General features: G+C 42.6%; 1 protein-coding gene across 7 annotated transcripts in view; it reads left to right on the top strand.

The window, feature by feature from the left end:
* Nucleotides 1-18,273, top strand: part of map7d3 (MAP7 domain containing 3) — a 90,234-nt gene extending 71,961 nt beyond the window's left edge. For all 7 annotated transcript variants that reach the window (XM_080187782.1, XM_080187779.1, XM_080187781.1 and 4 more), the window contains 8 exons: nucleotides 1,236-1,347; nucleotides 1,958-2,138; nucleotides 7,484-7,588; nucleotides 12,310-12,360; nucleotides 13,097-13,175; nucleotides 14,264-14,420; nucleotides 15,856-16,139; nucleotides 17,469-18,273. In XM_080187782.1, the coding sequence (XP_080043908.1) occupies nucleotides 1,236-1,347; nucleotides 1,958-2,138; nucleotides 7,484-7,588; nucleotides 12,310-12,360; nucleotides 13,097-13,175; nucleotides 14,264-14,420; nucleotides 15,856-16,139; nucleotides 17,469-17,476 (977 nt within the window). In that variant the 3' untranslated portion in view covers nucleotides 17,477-18,273. The remainder of the gene's footprint in view (nucleotides 1-1,235; nucleotides 1,348-1,957; nucleotides 2,139-7,483; nucleotides 7,589-12,309; nucleotides 12,361-13,096; nucleotides 13,176-14,263; nucleotides 14,421-15,855; nucleotides 16,140-17,468) is intronic.
* The last annotated feature ends 196 nt before the right edge of the window (nucleotides 18,274-18,469 follow it).

Here is an 18,469-nt window from a genome sequence, read left to right as displayed (position 1 = left end):
AGGGAAAGTCATTAATGAAGCAGCTGAAGATTGTTGGGCCTAGGGCACTACCCTGAGGGACTCCTGCAGTGATGTCCTGGAGCTGAGATGACTGATCCTCCACAACCACCGTCCTGTGTACCAGGTATGACTTCAACCAGTGGAGAGTTTGCCCGCCAATACCCATTGACTCCAGTTTCACTAGGGTTTCTTGATGCCACACTCGGGCGAATGCAGCCTTGATGTCAAGGGCTGTCACTGTCACCTCACCTCTGGGATTCAGCTCTTTTGTCCATGTTTAAGCCAAGGCTGTAATGAGGTCAGGAGCTGAGTGATCCTGGCGAAACCCAAAACTGGGCATTGCTGAGCAGCTGCTGCTTGATAGCACAGTTGATGACCCCTTCCATCAATTTACTGATGATTGAGAGTAGACTGATTGGATGGTAATTGGTCGGATTGGATTTGTTCTGCTTTTTGGGTACAGGACATACCTAGGCAATTTTCCACATGCCAGTGTTGTAACTGTACTGGAAGAGCTTGGCTAAGGGAGCAGCAAGTTTTGGAGCACAGGTCTTCAGTACTATTGCTGGAATGTTATCAGGGCCCATTGCCTTTGCAGTATACAGTGCCTCCAAGCATTTCTTGATATCACGTGGAGTGAATCAAATTGGCTGGAGACTGGCATCTGAGATGCTGGAGACCACTAGAGGAGGCCAAGATGAATCAGCCATTCAGCACTTCTGGCTGAAAACTGCTGCAAATGCTTCAGCCTTATCTTTTGTACTGGTGTGCTGGGTTCCTCCAACATAGATGCCAGTGTACTAGCTGTGCTAGCAGTGTACAGCTTGGCTAGTGGGCACTGAGTTCTGGAGCATAAGTCTTCAGTACTGTTGCAGGAATGTTATCAGGGCCCATTGCCTTTGCAGTATTATTGAATTAAGCTTCACCTTGAATTGAAGAGTTTGTATTATTCACACTATATAACACAGATCTTCTGTCCTGGCTGGTTGTATCTTGGAGATGTCTTGAAAGTTTTGGTGTTAGCGTTAATGTGATACTAATAAATAAACGTTTAAAAACACCTTAAAACAACCAATTATTTTGTGTGGTTATGCACACATTTTACAGGGATGGTTTTTGAACGCCCTTCGTATTTGATGCAGGTTAGAGTGAAAATTAGTTACAATCTGTACTTCACTTACTATCAATCCTTCACTTACTGTTGACACTTTAACTTACTATTAACACTGTCGCAGGGACCACATCTGCTGAGGAAGCTGCTAAAATCTTGGCTGAGAACCGGCGCCTGGCACGTGAACAAAAGGAGCGAGAGGAGCGGGAGAGACTGCAGTTAGAAGAAGCTGAGAGGTAAGCAGTGCTTATGATGCACTGCAACAAAGACTGGTATTAGAGTGCACACCTCATACTTTAGATTCAAGCCATGCAGCCAAGAAACTGGACTCATTAGTGATTTGAAATTGCGTGCTTAATGAGATTAATGTCTTTTCCATCACATCAAGTTTCAGAGAACAGCTGGGAATTAGATCACTAACAGAATGAATGGGTAGTCTTGTAGCAAATATTTCAGTGTTGCTGGAATGTGAAATGCTTTCCCTCAGGTGGTTGTATGTGTTTGAAAGGGACAAGTGTGGATTAATGAGACTCGAGTGATAGCTCCAGTTGAGGAGCTAGCAATGATAGAGGGTGATGGGCTGAGTTAAATGTGTGGGTTAGGCGGATTGGCCATGCTAAATTGCTCCTTAGTGTCGGGGGACTAGCTGGGGTAAATACATGGGCTTATGGGGATAGGGCCTGGATGAGATTGTGGTCGGTGTAGACTCGATGGATCAAATGGCTTCCTTCTACATTGTAGGATTCTATGATTCTATTCTGTGATTTGAGATGGTTATTTGTATTGGGGAGATGGGGAAAACAAAGCATTTAAAACTCACCATAAAGGATTGTGCTTTCCTTAAAGGTGCAGGAAAGAAGAACTGAAAAAGAAAGAAGCTGAAGAGAAGGCTTGCAGAAAAGAAGAAGCCCATTTGCAAGAAGAAGAGAGAAAACTTGCAGATGAGGAGAAACACAAAAAAGCTGAAGAGGAAAGGATTTGTAGAGAACAGAAAGAGAGAGAACGTTTAGCAGATCTGCAGCTCCAGGTCAGAGTTCACACACTGTTAGCAGTGAAATTCAGCTTTTTGTGGATATATTCTTAAACAACACTTCCAAAGTTTAAAGAATTGGCAAAAAAACAATGTAAAAAGTCTTTCCCTTTGAACCCTAATGAAGACGCTAAAGCTGGTTTTCTGTTGTCAGGGTATTACTTGTGCCTGGGTTCTTTTAACCTGCTTGCCTTTAGTACAAGAATGATGTTACTTCAGTTGGGTTAACAGCTGCAACTTCTCTAGCCAGAACCATCCTGTGTTCCCTAGAGCATGTATGTTTTCAAATCAGTTTATTGAATGATGAGCAGATTCCCCTTGGCATTTACTGTCGCTGATCTTTATCTTTGATAAGTTTGACTCAAGAACAGCTTCTTCCTTGCTGCTCAGACTTTTGAAGGGACTTACTTTGCATTAAGTTAATCTTTCTCTACACCCTAGCTATAACCGTAACACAACATTCTGCACTCTCTCCTTCCCTTCCGTATGCTTTGTCTGTATAGCACGCAAGAATCAATACTTTTTAGGTGTATTCCAATACATATGACAATAATAAATCAAATCATCGTTTTATATCTGCAGTGCATCATGCTGTGGCTGCATCTCCCCAAAGGCAACTGTGAATAGACATACTCTGAGGAGCAGGGAGAGCTATTTGTCCTGTAGACTGACAGCTGGTTGTAATTCCTTTGATTCTCATCTGGCCAGGAAATGCCAGATATTCTTTTCAAGATTGTTTTGCATCTTCATATAAGACAGGTGTGCGCCAGATGCAATTTTCAAGATAAGCATGCCAAATTCTTTTGTGCATTTAACAGCTAACGAGAATCATTGAATCTTGAAACTGAGATTGAGGCCATTTGGCCAATCGTATGGTGCTGGCTTTTTCTCCACAGCATTGAAAGGTTTTTTCCCATCTGTTTTATATAGCCAGTTCCTTTTGAAACGATCTGATTATTTCACGCAAGGACCCCCATCCTCCTGATCATAACCCTAAAAACAAAATGGACTTGGTAAAGGGTCAGAATAAAACTTGTTACTATTGAGTGAGCTGGATATGTATGTGTTCATTTCTGGCTGAGATGGATTATGAAGTAAAACTCACTTGGTGATTCCCATCAATAGATGTCGAGTATAGGAGAGCCTGGGAATGTGCCAAAGCAAAGGATTGCACATTTTTTTTTTAAAAAGAACAGATTCATTCCACTAAAAATGTACTTGTGCTCACTGATGTAATCTTTTGCATTTAAAGAACTTCTCCACACAACACTTGCTCTGTATCCTGCTGAGCTCATCTGGAAGCCTTGTGATTGGACATGGGCTTTTAGTCAGAGAAAAGTTTTGTCCATCTTTCACTGAATGGCCACTGCTGTTGCCTTGTCATTTCAGCTTAATCTGCCAACTATTACAACCCATTTTTGAATTACAAATTTAAAGACTTGAGTGGTCAGGACATTGCCCACATAGCTAGATGTAGGGTATAGCCATTTTTCTGTGATAAGTATTACAAAGCCATTACGGTTGATGTATAAGTAAATAGGACTGCCTGCTTTTCTCCCCCAGTGCTTTTCTCATTTGGGAGTGCAGCTCTGCACAAATTCTGTATTCTTTGACGTTGTGTATGTTACACTCGAGTGCAAATATTTCCTGACTTAAAGAGCTGAAATTTGAAGAATCCACACCTCATGGAATAGATTAATACAATGTTAAAAACATGGGCAAAGCAACTCCGCTTTACAGTTCACAATCAAAAACAAAATTTTTGGGGCGGCGCAGTACCAGGGACCTGGGTACAATTTCTGGTTTGGGTCATTATCTGTGCGGAGTCTGCACATTTTCCCCGTGTCTGCAAGGGTTTCTTCCGGGTTCGCCATTTCCTCCTACAGTCCAAAGGATGTGTTGATTAGGTGCATTGGCCATGCTAAATTCTCTGTGTGACAAAGGACAATTTGGAGCAGGTAACAAATAGTTCTAATGAGGAGAGGGGTATGGAGGAAGGAGGAAATAGAAACGTAGAAACATAGAAGATATGTAGTTATTATAGGCGACTTTAACTTTCCAAATATTGATTGGAACTTTTATAGGTCAGATAGTTCGGAGGGGACACTTTTTGTACAGTGTGTGCAGGAGAGTTTGCTGACTAATTATGTGGATAAGCCGACAAGAGGTGGGTCCACATTGGACTCGGTACTGGGTAATGAACCGGGCCAAGTGTTAGATTTGTTCGTGGGAGAGCACTTTGGAGATAGTGACCACAATTTGGTGTCCTTCATTATCGCAATGGAGAGGGAAAGGGTCATGTGACAGGGCAAGGTTTATAGTTGGGGCAGGGATAACTGATGCGATTAGGCAAGAATTAGGGAGCATAAGATGGGAGCAGAAACTGTCAGGTATGGGCACAAACGAAAAGTGGCGCTTTTTCAAGGAACAAATACCGCATGTCCTTGATAGGTACGTCCCTGGCAGGCAGGGAGGAAATGGCCGAATGAGGGAACCATGGTTCACAAAGGAGGTTGAATGCCTTGTCAAGAGGAAAAAGGAAGCGTATGTAAGGATGAAAAAACAAGGTTCAATTGAGTCGCTTGAGTGTTACAAGGTAGCTAGGAATGAGTTAAAAGGCTTAGGAGAGTTAGGAGGGGGCATGAGAAGTCCTTGGTGGGTTGGATGAAAGAAAACCCCAAGGCTTTTTATTCTTATGTGAAAAATAAAAGAATGACCAGGGTGAGGTTAGGGCCAGTCAAGGATAGTAGTGGGAACTTGTGCATGGAGTCAGAAGAGATAGGTGAGGTGTTGAATGAATACTTCTCTTCAGTGTTCACTAAGGAGAGGGGCCATGTTTTTGAGGAGGAGTGTGTGATACAGGCTGATAGGATAGATTTTCTAATGGAAGATGTATTAGCAATTTTGAAAAACTTGAGGGTGGATAAGTCCCCTGGGCCAGATGGGATACATCCTAGGATACTTTGGGAGGCAAGGGATGAGATTGCGGAGCCTTTAGCTTTGATCTTTGGGTCCTCACTGTCCACAAGGATAGTGCCAAAGGACTGGAGAGTGGCAAATGTTGTTCCTCTTTTCAAGAAAGGAAATAGGAATGACACTGGTAATTATAGGCCAGTTAGTCTTACTTTGGTCAGTAAGTTAATGGAAAGGGTCCTGAGAGATAGGATTTATGACCATTTGGAAAGATTCAGTTTAATCCGGGATAGTCAGCACGGTTTTGTGAGGATAAGTCCTGCCTCACAAATTTGACTGAATCCTTTGAGGAGGTAACTAAGTGTGTGGACAAAGTTAGAGCAGTTGATGTCATATACATGGATTTTAGTAAGGCGTTTGATAAGGTTCCCCATGGTAGGCTCATGAATAAGATGAGGTGTGGGATAGAAGGAAATTTGGCCAATTGGATAAGTAACTGGCTGTATCATAGAAGACAGAGGGTAGTGGTAGAAGGAAAATTTTCTGACTGGAGGCCAGTTACCAGCGGTGTACCATAGGGGTCAGTGCTGGGTCCTCTGCTTTTTGTGATTTTTATCAATGACTTGGAAGAAAGGGCTGAAGGGTGGGTTAGTAAATTTGCTGACGACACCAAGATTGGTGGAGTAGTGGATGAGGTGGAGGGCTTCTTGCAAGCTGCAAAGAAACATTGATAGGATGCAGAGCTGGGCCGAAAAGTGGCAGATGGAGTTTAACCCTGATAAGTGAGAGTGATTCATTTTGGTAGGACAAACGTGAATGTAGATTACAGGGTCAACGGCAGGGTTCTAAGGAATGTGGAGGAACAGAGAGATCTTGGGGTTCATATCCACAGATCTCTGAAAGTTGCCACTTAAGTGGATAGAGCTATGAAGAAGGCTTATAGTGTGTTAGTGTTTATTAACAGGGGGTTTGAGTTTGAGCCGTGGAGTTATGCTGCAACTATACCGGATGTTGTTGAGACCACATTTGGAATATTGTGTTCAGTTCTGGTCACCTCATTATAAGAAGGATGTGGAAGCATTGGAGAGAGTGCAGAGGAGATTTATCAGGATGCTGCTTGGTTTGGAGGGTGAGTCTTATGAGGAGAGGTTGAGGGAGCTGGAGCTTTTCTCTTTGGAGCAGAGGAGGATGAGAGGCAACTAAATAGAGGTTTATAAGATGATGAGAGGGATTGATAGAGTGGACGCGCAAAGACTATTTCCTTGGGTGGATGTAGCTGTCACTAGGGGGCATAACTATAAGGTTCATGATGGGAGATATAGGAGGGATGTCCGAGGTAGATTCTTTACTCAGAGAGTGGTTGGGGTGTGGAATAGACTGCCTGCTGTGATAGTGGAGTCAGACACTTTAGGAACTTTCAAGCGGTTATTGGATAGGCACATGGAGCACTCCAGAATTATAGGGAGGGGATAGCTTGATCTTGGGATTGGACATAGCTCGGCACAACTTTGAAGGCCGGAGGGCCTATATTGTGCTGTAATGTTCTCTTTCTATGTAGAAGAAAGGAGCAGCAGGGAGACCATTTGGCTCTTTGAGCTTGCTCCAACATTCATTACGATCATGGCTGATCATTCAACTCAGTAGCCCAGTCCTGCTTTCTCCCCAAGTGCTATATCCAGCTGCCTCTTGAATACATTTAATGTTTTGGCAGCAACTACTTTCTGAGGTAATGCATTCCACAGGCTTACCAATTTTTGGTTGAAGAAATGTCTCCTCACCTCAGTCCTAAAAGGCCTATTCTGAATCCTCAGACTGTGACCCCACCATCATGAATATCCTCTCTGCATCAACCCTGTCTAGTCCTGTTAGAATTTTATAAGTCTCTATGAGATGGTGGTAAGGCAAATAAGATGGGTGACTGCTTTGCTGAAAACCTTTAATCTGTTGGCAAGCGGGACCAAAGCCTTCCAGTCACTTGTCATGTCAACACACCACCTTGCTCTCCTGCCCACTTGTCCATCCTTGGCCTATTGCAATGTTCCAGTGAAGCCCAAAGTAAACCGGAGGGACAGCACCTCATCTTCTGATTGGGGAATTTACAGCCTTCCGGACTGAACATAGAGTTCAACAACTTCAGAGTGTGAACTCTCCCCTCCACCTTCATCCTTATTTTCATTTCTTCCATTGATTCATTTTTTCCATCCCCTATTTTATCCTGCTTTTCATCGTTTTTCCTTCCTCCTCTCTCCCCCCCCCACCCCCCACAAAAAAAATCTGTGTAAAATGTAATTTTAACTGCTACTGAAATGTATTGAGAAGACAGATGAGAGATTGCTGCAGTGTGATAATGCAGACTGGATGCTGCACTGGTCTTCAACTTAGCAGCTATGGAACTGTGGTGAAAGGTGACCATTGAGTCTGTGTTTCAGAAAGAAGAGGCTGAAGCGAAAGCTCTGGAGGAAGCTGAGCGGAGGAGGCAGGAGCGAGAACTGATCACAAAGCAGAATCAGCAGGAACGTCGTGCCAGGAAGGAGGTTTGCACTTAACTAACTCTGATCATTGAAAAGCTGTTTCCCATTGCACAAGAAAGCCACAGCTAGAGTCAGAGGAGAATGATGCAAGAACAATTGGGAAGCAGCCAGTTTGGCTTTTGAAAGCATTGGAAGGGGAAGAACGAGTGAAGGGCAGATAATTGTAAAGTGCAGGAATGAATGAGGATGTACAAGAACATAACCTTGCATATGGAGAGTGTTGGGAAGGGGATGGTGCACAGGAGGCCTTTAATCAGTCTATCTCATTGCCATAAGGTGAGGAAGCTGAGGTGATAGAGGGTATGGATGGGGTGAGAATTGATAAGCAGGATGTACTGGATAGGCTGGTCATACTTAGAGTGGACAAGTGACCTGGTCCAGATGACTTGTTTCCCAGGTTGCTCAGGGAAGTGGAGTTGGAGAGAGCAGAGGAGCTTGTCATAATCTTCCCTAGATATAAGGAAGGTGCTGGGAAAATTTGTAGAATGGCAAATGTGACACTTGTTCAAGAAAGAGAATAAGGTCAGTCCTAGAAAGTGCAAGCCGGTCAATTGAGATTTTAGAAACAATAAGTAGGGAGAAGAAACCAGCAGACATTTGGAGGAGGTTGAACTGATAAGAACAGCCAGCATGGATTGGTACAAGGCAGATTGTGTTTGAGGAATATTGCATTTACTGATGAAGCAACAAGAAAGGTCGATGAGAACAATAGAAGGCTGATTAACAAAATGGAGATTTATGGAAAGAAGTCACTGTCCCAATGGATAAAAACAAATGGCTTAATTACAGAAACCATTGCTTGGGAAATGGTTATTTCTCAGACTCAAAGATAGTAGACAATGGTCCCCCAAGTGGCGGTGCTGCGACAATTGCTTTTTTTTGCAAAAATGAATGAAATTTTCCAATGAGACCAAATGTGAGGATGACAACAAATCAGCTGCAGTGGGACATTGGTAGGTATGAAGAATGTGCAGAGGGGATTTAATATGGAGAAGTGTGAGGTAATGTGCCTGAGGTTTTGGGGGAAAGGCGGGAGGGAGAGAGAGAGATTGGCAATACAGACTTAATGGGTCGCACAGTGGTCAGAACTGCTGCCTCTCAGCGCCAGGGACCTGGGCTCGATTGCCAGCTTGGGTCACTGTCTGTGAAGTTTGCGCATTCTCCCCTTGTCCGTGTGTGTTTCCTCCGAGTGCTCTGGTTTCTGCACAGTCCAAAAGATGTGCAGGTTAGGTGAATTGACCATAAAAAATTGCACCTTAATGTCAGAGAGGTTAGTAGGGTAAATACATGGGGTTACAGGGATAGGGGCTGGGTGGGATTGTGGTTGGTACAGGCTCAGTGGGCCAAATGGCCTCCTTCTGCACTGTAAGGATTCTGTGATTAATGGCACAGTTTTCGAGGGATACAGGGACAGAGAACTGGTGGGGTTGGGGTTCATGTGCATCAGTTTCTGAAGGTAACAGGTCATACTGAGAGTAATTAACAAAGAATTCAGGTTCGTGGGACTTCATGCATGAAGATATTTGAGTGCTCTGGTTTAGCCACAACTAGATTATTGCATCCTATTCTGGTCACCACACTTTAGGAAGGACTCAAGGATCCTTGGGTGGTTTAAGAACAAAGAAAATTACAGCACAGGAACAGGCCCTTTGCCCTCCATGCCTGCACCAACCATACTGTCCGTCTGAACTAAAACCCTCTACCCTTCTATTCCAAATTCCCTCTATTCCCATTCTATTCAGGTATTTGTCAAGATGCCCTTAAAACTCACTATCGTGTCTGCTTCCACTACTTCCCCCGGCAGTGAGTTTCAGGCACCCTCTGTGTAAAAGACTTGCCTCATACATCTCCTTTAAACCCTGCCCCTCGCACCTTAAACCTATGCCCCCTAGTAATTGACTCTTGCACCCTGAGAAAAAGCTTCTGACTATCCGCTCTGTCCATGACCCTCATATTCTTGTAGACTTCTGACGGGTCACCCCTTAACCTCACTTGTTCCAGTAAGAACAAACCAGGTTTCTCCAACCTCTCCTCATAGCTAATGCCCTCCATACCAGGCAACATCCTGGTAAATCTTTTCTGTACCCTCGCCAAAGTAGTGATAGTGTGGCGACCAGAATTGAACACTATATTCCAAATTATATGGTTCAGCTGGAAAGCGGGAATAGTTCTCTTTGCTGCAACAGATTGAGGAAAGATCTAATAGAGGTGCTGAAGCATATGATAGTTTTAGACATAAGCTGTTTCCGTTAGATGATGACATAAGGACTAGCGGGCACATGTTACCCTAATCAAGCAGAATCAACATGGTTTTGTGAAAGGGACATTGTGTTTGACCAACTTAATGGATTTCTTTGAGAAAGTAAGAAACAATATAGATAAAGGGGAACTTGTAGATGTTGTGTACTTGGATTTCCAGATCCTATAGCTCAACAGCATACTCCCATGCTGCCCCCTTAATTCCTTTAGTGCCAAAAAATCTATTTCCTCCTTAAGTATAAGAAATAGGAACATAAGAACATTAGAAATAGGAGCAGGAGTAGGCCATCTAGCCAGTGATTTGGCCTCCGCAGTCTTCTGTGGTAGAGAATTCCACAAGTTCATCATCCTTGAAGTGAAGAAGTTTCTCCTCGGTCCTAAATGGCCCACCATGTATCCTGAGACTGTGACATCCCAGTTGGCAGAAACCATATCCCTGCATCCAGTCTGTCCACATTCCCATCAGGTTTTCTGTCTGGACTGGAAGCATTAATCTGTTTCTCTCTCTTTCTCCACAGATGCTGCCAGACCTGCTGAATATTTCCATCATTTTCTGTTTTTAATATTGGAAATATTAAGTTTGTCTCTTAGCAGCAAGGAGATCCAAATCATTAATATATATTGTGAATAGCTGGGGCCCAAGCACTAATCCCTATTTTCTCCTCCCATCTTTTTAAATGCGATATCACGTTTTCCACCCTGCCCAGAATGTTCCAGGATCTACAGAATTTCGGAAGATGACGATCAACTATTTCCATGGCCACCTCTTTTAGTATCTTGACGTGTAAATTGTCAGACTCTGGGGAGTTACTGGCTTTCAGTCTCACTAATTTCTCTTTTTTATGAGTACTAATTTCCTTCAATTCCTTCTTCTTACTAAACTCTTTGTTCCCTAACATTTCTGGGAAGTTACTTGTGTCTGCCTCGTGACAGAACAAGGCGGCACAGTGGTTAGCACTGCTGTCTTATAGAGCCAAGGATCCTGGTTCAATTCCCAGCTTGGGTGACTGTGGAGTTTGTGTGTTTTCTCTGTGTCTGTCTGGGCTTTCTCTGGGTGTCCGCTTTCTTCCCACACATCAAAAATATGCAGCTTAGGTGGATTGGCCATTGTCACTGCATGGGGCTCTGGGGATAGGTTAGAAGGGACAGCATGGGTGAGATACTCTCTTGGAGGGTTGGTGCAAACTCAGTGGGTCAAATGCTCTCTTCCTGCACTGTAGGGATCCTGAGATTCTAAAGCAGCTCTTTAATTGCTCTGCCATGTCCTTGTTATCTATTTTAATTTTCCTGGTTTGGACTGTCATGGACCTATATTTGTCTTCAATAATCTTTCTCTTTTTCTGTCTGGTTTTATGTTCCATACAAGTTTTCTCCCGTTTTTAATTTTCCCCTTTTGATCAATCTCTTGATCCTCCTTTGCTGAATTCTAAACTGCTCTCAATCTTCAGGCTTGCTACTTTTTCTAACATTTATATAATTCCTTTTTGGATCTAATAATATCCTTAATTTCTTTTGTTAGCCATGGTTGGGCCACTTTGCCTGTTGTGTTTTTGCACCAGAAAGGAGTATATAGCTGTTGCAATGCACACATTTGTTCCTTTAAGTATTAACCATTGCCTATCCACCATCATGCCTTTTAATTTATTTTTTTATTTATGGAATGTGGGTTTTGCCAATCTATCATAGCTAAGTCATCTTGTTAGAGAGGGGGATGGACTCGGGACTCCTCTGCTACCTGCCTAGTGCATTTATTCCGTCTGGTGGTCACCCTTTTCCCTTGTCTTTTTTCCCCTTACCTGCAATATGACCATCTCACTATACGTGCTATTGGAGCATCAGGCAGTGGACTTGGTACTAGCATAGAATCAATGGGCAGACTGGTCCCTCCCCTGTGCTATAATATAGAGATAAGGAAGAGTAAGCCATTCAGCCATTTCAATCTGCTGCACCATTCAGTATGGTCATGATTGCTCCTCTATCTCGATGCCATATTTCCACTGTCTCCCCATATCACTTGATGCCATTGAAATCTAAAAAAAGTCAACTCTTTCATGAATAATGATTGTATAATTGTTACAGCTCTTCAGTGTGTTGACATGATGGGCTGAATAGCTTCCCGTCTTGTATCATTCTGTTCCGTAGCTTCAGTAGTTGGTTTGAAGATCCTTAAATATTGTAAGGGAAATGATTAAAGGACTTACTATAACTTGCTAGCTGCTATGTTTCCCTGTCCATGCACCTATGATAATGCAGCTTTAACTCTTCGTAAGTGTGGTTGTGTGGGATCACAGCTTTAATTATGAGGAGGAACTAGTTTATTCTGTCAGTTGGAGCTATTCCAAGTGGGACATTAGCATTACTGCCTGCAAGCCTACATGTTCTTCCATATTTGTAACATGTTTCCTTTGGACTAATTGGTTTGAATGTTGGTGTCACACAAGCAACTTCTTTCCTTTAATTAACAGAGAATTGCTGAGATTATGAAGCGAACACGGTTTGGCCAAACTAAATCAAAGGTAATGGACTTTGAACAATTTTGTGTTTCTAACTTCTTTTCTCAAAGTTTGAATGGTTTCCCACACTAACTGCTGTCCTTCAAACACTAATCCGGAACTGAAGGTAAGCATCCACCGTGTACTTTTGGTTTATTTGACGTTGGGATTCTTTGCTGTCTGCTGTGACTTGGTCGTTATCAGGAGTATGTGCTCAATAATGCCACTAAACTTGCTTTCATTAAACAGGGGAGTGTGGCAAACCCAGGCATTGCAGACTGGTTAAAAGTGTGAATGAAGATGAAGGGAATACACCAGTGGGATAATTTCACTTTCTGATTTGGATCCAGGGAATTAGGATAAAACTGAAACATAACGCATCCCACTGATTGAACTTCTCATCTCTAAGTTTTGGATTAAAATCTACAAGTATGAGAGATGTGAAAGTCAGTACAGTTACCCAAAGAAGCAGAAGATGGAGAGATTGGGTTTTTGATTGAACAGTTTTTGCAGATTCTTGTCCAGTGAAAATCAGGAATCCTCTCCCCTTTTGAGTGAAATTTCCAGACAAAAGTGGATGAATTTCTGTTAAACCGGGATATTGAGGATTACGAAGCCAAGGCTGCTGGATGGCATTATGATACAGATTAGCCAGGGTCTAATTGAAATGTGGAGTGGTGATGAAGGGATTTCTTGTGAAGTGTGAATTCTTTGATCTTATGTAAAGAATGCTCATTCAGTAATACTCCTGTTTACACAGAAGGCTGAAAGATCAGATGGTGGTACGGCAGAAGAAAGTGGTGAGGACGAGCCCAGGAATGAGGATGCAGATGAAGTGGGTGTGTGACTTTCAACGTGTTTTACTGTAGTGTTGATGCTAATCCTCTATCCATCTGCAAATACTGACACTCCTGAATCCCGTTCCTCCATAAATTCAGATGGCGAGTATCCTGTTCCAAAGGAAAAGTGACATCGACGCAAACTAGAACCTACTGAATAGACTGTGCTGGAATGGATATGCTAGTAAATCATTGTGTAGAAGTGATGATTTCTGTGGATTCCAGTTTGAAAACTAGTTTTTCAAACCCAGATCGTGAGGCCTCCTTAAACAATCAACAAGGTTCCCGGAAATACAGAGAGACTGATTCACAATTTGCAGCTAACGGCAAATTGTTCTTCATTTTTTTTCATGGGATGTGGGCGTCAGTGGCAGGGACAGCACTTTTTGCCCATCCCTAATTGTCCTTGAACTGAGTGACTTGCTTGGCAAGAGTCCACCACATTGCTGTGGGTCTGGATCACATGTAGACCAGACTGGGTAAAGACAGCAGAGTTCTGCCCCAAAGAGGACATTATTGAATCAGGTGGAAACTATTTCACTGTGGTTAAATAAATATCCTATATTTTAACTGATCTGTTCACCTCCCTCAAGTAAGAAAAGTATTAGTTGTTGTAACACTGGCGGTGATTCATTTCTCGCCCTTGTTTAACTCCCTTGCCCCTCCTCCATTTGTACATTACCCCAATGTACATCCCTCCCCTCTCACCACCACCCCCCCAACCTTTCACTCTGCCATTCAGCGTACATTTCCAGGTGCCCAGCGCTCTGCAATTCCCTCCAAAAACTCTGTTTTTCTCATTTAAAATCCAATTCTTTGATCAAGTCAGCCTACTAATCTCTGCTGCTTTAACTTGACATTAGTTTTGCTCATCTTTCTGCTACAAACTGGAAAATGTCTCTACATGTTAAAGTACCAGTTATCTTTATACCCAGTTTCTGTCTCACTGTGTCCTGTGTATAAATAAAATCACAGGGAAGTTATGTTATCAGTGAAGTTTGTAGTGATTTGATTTGAAACAATTCAAAGAGGAAGCTACAACTGTCAGAATAACTGCTCCAATTTCTCCCTCATCATTTGTACATTAGATAGCACAGACGGAATCGATGAGCTTCAGGATAACGTACAGAAATGTGCCAAGTGGTCAGATGAAGCTGCAGTAGCTGAGAATACTGAGCTCAATGGCGTCGCTGAGACAAATAACATGGGAGAGAGTTTGAACAAAGAGCAGACACTGGATGTGAGGTAAGTTCTGTACTCATGGAGAAAGTTTATGCAGCATATGGAATGAACAAAAGAGAAGGATGGGCAGATGAACATCTCCTGTACCCATGTTCTGTGTACACTTAAAATATTGACCCAGTTTGGAGACTTCTCACATTTTCGGTCTTTGATTTCCAGTATTTGTTTTGATCTAACGTGTACCAAGGAATAAAGCTGTGAGCTGTACAGACTTTATTCCTTATTAAAATCCTCATCCCTGTTCAGTCAGTCATTTTTCAGTTTTCAATTTCAGAATCCCTTTCCTTGGGGAAATCTTTGGTTTTGATGATGCCGTTCTGTCTCCAAGTGAGCAACTTCTTGGGAGATCTGCTAGGTACCATATAAAAAGAAGAAACACTTCATCTTTCCACTTGAATTTGGTTTCTCCCATATCATTGTAGGATTAGAATTAATCCATATTCCCCCTCTCCCCTCTCTGTGAGGAGCTGGGCAGTCAGAGTCAGGCTCCCATCAATCCTGCAGTGCCCAGAACAGCAGCTTGTGGATGAATCAATTCCACCCCTCTGCTCAGAAGCTGAGTCTCTGAATGCAACATGCCAGAGATAAACTCTAGCACAGAAAGAAGCTGTACCAATATAGATCACGTCAATAGCCCTCCAAAAGCACCAATACTGAGGAATGTTGAAGGCTACTTGTCTGTCGGTAAGTTAATTACTTAGCCTCTGATTATCTTCTCTAACTATGGAGCAAGAGTTTTATCTGCACGTGTGAATGGCAAGATGCGCTGCGCAGCGGCTGTGAGTGTCTGTTTAGTTCAGAGATTTTGTTCTGATTGTTGGATCTGTTGGTTTAAAACCCACTCCTGGGCTGCATACACTCGAGGCTGCTGCTGCAGTGCAATACCTGGTTAGTGCTGCATGCTTAGAATTGCCAAGTTTTGTTAAGATTCATCTGATGACCCAGTCATTGAATCATAATTTCCCTTTTGCTTGTGGGATCTTACTGCATGAGGAGAGCCCTTGGGGTGGCACTGCAGTCTGTGATGAGGTGCTGTATAATAATGAGTTTCTGTCACAGCTTTAAACATTTCATTAAGCACACTTCGAGATTAAACAAGTAGAATGGCGAGAAAATGTACAAGATTAAAAGCTAACCTGGTTAATCTGAGACTCAGATCCTTGAATCGTGCATCCCAATAGCAACTGTAACTAGATAAATGTGAAACCCGAAATGGTGCATTCACTGTAAACGTGAAGAATTGGAAACTTTTTATTCATCTCTCTTGTGTATTTATGTTAATCAGCAATGAGTCCAGGGCCAAAGGGGGCAGGCAGGAGGAGGGAGTTGAGGCCACATTCAAATCAGCCATGATCTTACTGATTGGCTGAAGGGGGTGAGTGGCCTATTGCTCATGTTTCTTATGTTGTTGTATTGTTTTTTTCCATTCTTATTTAAGCTCTAAGCCAAAGGAAGATTGTGTTGTATCAGAACTTTTACATGTGAATGAAGTGGGTCAAAGTGTTGGACATCAGAATGGAAAAGCCAGTGCGTGGATCCTCGAGGACTATATTGACCTTAATGTTTGTTCAAAGATCACCAAATTAACCGTTGCTCCCCGCAACGCTGATGACTGTAACCAAAACCTGACTGATATTGCTGGCATTCCGGACGCTCATATCATTGCACTTGGAGAGAATGGAGGAGTGACATCCTTGACCAAACCTATTGAGGAGACATCAGGTACACTTTGATTCCAGACTTTCTGACTGTTTTCAGTAGCACAGGTGTAATTTGTCCTGATTCCTGGCATCAGTTCGATTGGGGTTAATCGAAAGCGAGTTGTGGTAGTGTTGTGTTATTGGGCCAGTTATCCAGAGAACAAAATTGAGATCCCACAGTGGTAATTTGAGAATTTGGATAGAGCTTTAAAATCTAATCTCAGGAACAGTGACATGAAGCAGTTGGATTGCTGTAAAATCCCAGCTGGTTCAAGTCTGAGTCTTAGGGAGAGGAATCTGCCTTCTTCAAGATCTGGACAGCACCTTGCTGCAGACCCAGCTTCTGGTTAACTCTTCACTGTCCTCAGAGTGGCATGGCTGTGGTCCTGAATAAATAGGAGTTTCTAGTACATGAGTTTTATATATCTCACCAAGCTCAGGCACATTTCTAGATTAAATGAATAAAATATCGAGAAGCCGTATCAAACATCCATGCTATATGGTTCATTCTGAGAATTAAAGAAATAATGCAGCGACATGTCAGGAACTATCAGTTTTACATTCTGAACCAAATTACTCACCTCTGAGCAAGCTTTGTCTTTAGTTTTAAGATTTTGAGAGGAATCTTTTATTGTCTGTTATCAGGGAAGGACATGCTCTGACGTGGGACTGCAGGTTACTAAAAGGAGTGATGCAAGTTAATTAGGTCATAGCAAACCAATCATTGGCACTCATTTTTAATGGGATAGCTATAGAAAATATTTCCTCTTGCAGAAGAGACCCATACTAAGGTCAGCAATATTCAATATAATAGGAAAAGCAGGGAATAGTGTACAGCATCGTGGTAAGTGGTTAACTCTGCTGCCTCACGGAGTCAGGGACCCGAGTTCAGTTCCTGGCTTGGGTCACTCTGTACAGAGTCTGCATGTTCTCCCCGTTGTCCCTGTGTCTGTGTGGGTTTCCTCCGGGTGTTGCAGTTTCTACCACAGTCTGAAAGACGTGCTGGTTAGGCGCCATGCTAAATTCTCCCTCAGTGTACCTGAACAGGCACTGGAGTGTGGCAATTAGGGGATTTACACAATAACTTCATTGCAGTGTTAATGTAAACCTACTTGGGTCACAAGTAAATAAAGTTTAAAAACTAAAACTTAAAAAGCTTTTTTATCCAGAGAGTGACAGAATGTAGGACTGGGGTCCACAGGATGTGGTTAAAGCAATTGGCACAAATCAAAGCGAGGGAAAAGGATGTGTTGATAGTGTGAGATGAAGCAGGGTTAGAGGAGCAATGTGTCACGTTCCCCTGGATTCTGTTACTGTATATAATGCTTTATAATTTGTTGTGTTTTCTCAGGATTCTGAATGGCTTTGATTTCGAACGTCACTCATGATTGCACTTGCATATTCAGTATTTTTACGAAGTGCTGAAGGCCTTGTTACATGAAGCTGCTTCTACGGAATTTCCTCATTTTCCCAGAAGAATTTAAAAGACCATAACAAAAGTGGCATGTGACATGTCATATAGGATGCTAGTTTGCACCATTCAAAGTTTCAGGGGCCTATTCCTTGACTGCATTGTGCTTTCTCTCAATAGCTGACAGTTCTTTTGATTTTTATGATCTGTTTTTAACAGTGAGTGTAATCAGATGAAGTTTCATTCCTTATACTGTATATTCTCTCAAGATATTTTTGCCAGTTTTAGTTTCCTATGAACTGAGTTTAGCTGACATTTCTTATTCTGGCCTTGTGCCACATCCTGGATGAATGCTCCATCTCTCTAACTGCAGGATAAAGAGTGCCAATGGGCATCTCCATGTGTGCAGTTAAATTATCCCAGTCCTATTTGTTAATGCTTTTTAAAAATAAATTGTTAAAATAAACCAGCTGCTCACAAATAGTGATGGAGCGAAAGGAAAACTCTGAACGATAATTCATATTTCAAATATATTTAATTTGAAATCCAAAATCAGATGTGTGCAGTACATGTTTGCTTTTGTGATCTTTAAAATGCTAACACTCTGGCTGTAGTCTTTGTGCTTGTGATAGAGCATGCTAGCTAAAGGAAGCACCCAGCCCAATCCCCACCTCTCACTCTGGCCATTACTTCCTCTTCCCCTATCTTCCTCTCCATCTTCCCCCCCCACCATGCCCCCCTCTTCCCTTCCTTCCCTTTCTCCCCGCTCTTCCCTTCCTCCCCCCCCCCCCCCCATGCCCCCCTCTTCCTCTCCATTGCTATGTCTGGTCCAAGTTCTTATTGATTCAACTCAAAGAGCACTATATTAAGAGGAAGAATGAACAGTGAAGGAGAGGCTTGTTTTAATTAAATAGGTGAGGGCAATGGTAGATGGATGAGAG

The sequence above is a fragment of the Carcharhinus amblyrhynchos genome, chromosome 4 (genome assembly GCF_965287045.1).
Source record: "Carcharhinus amblyrhynchos chromosome 4, sCarAmb.v2.hapA, whole genome shotgun sequence".
Taxonomy (NCBI): Eukaryota; Metazoa; Chordata; class Chondrichthyes; order Carcharhiniformes; family Carcharhinidae; genus Carcharhinus; species Carcharhinus amblyrhynchos.
Note: the sequence above shows the minus strand (reverse complement) of the source record. Positions and strands in the feature narration are given on the sequence as shown.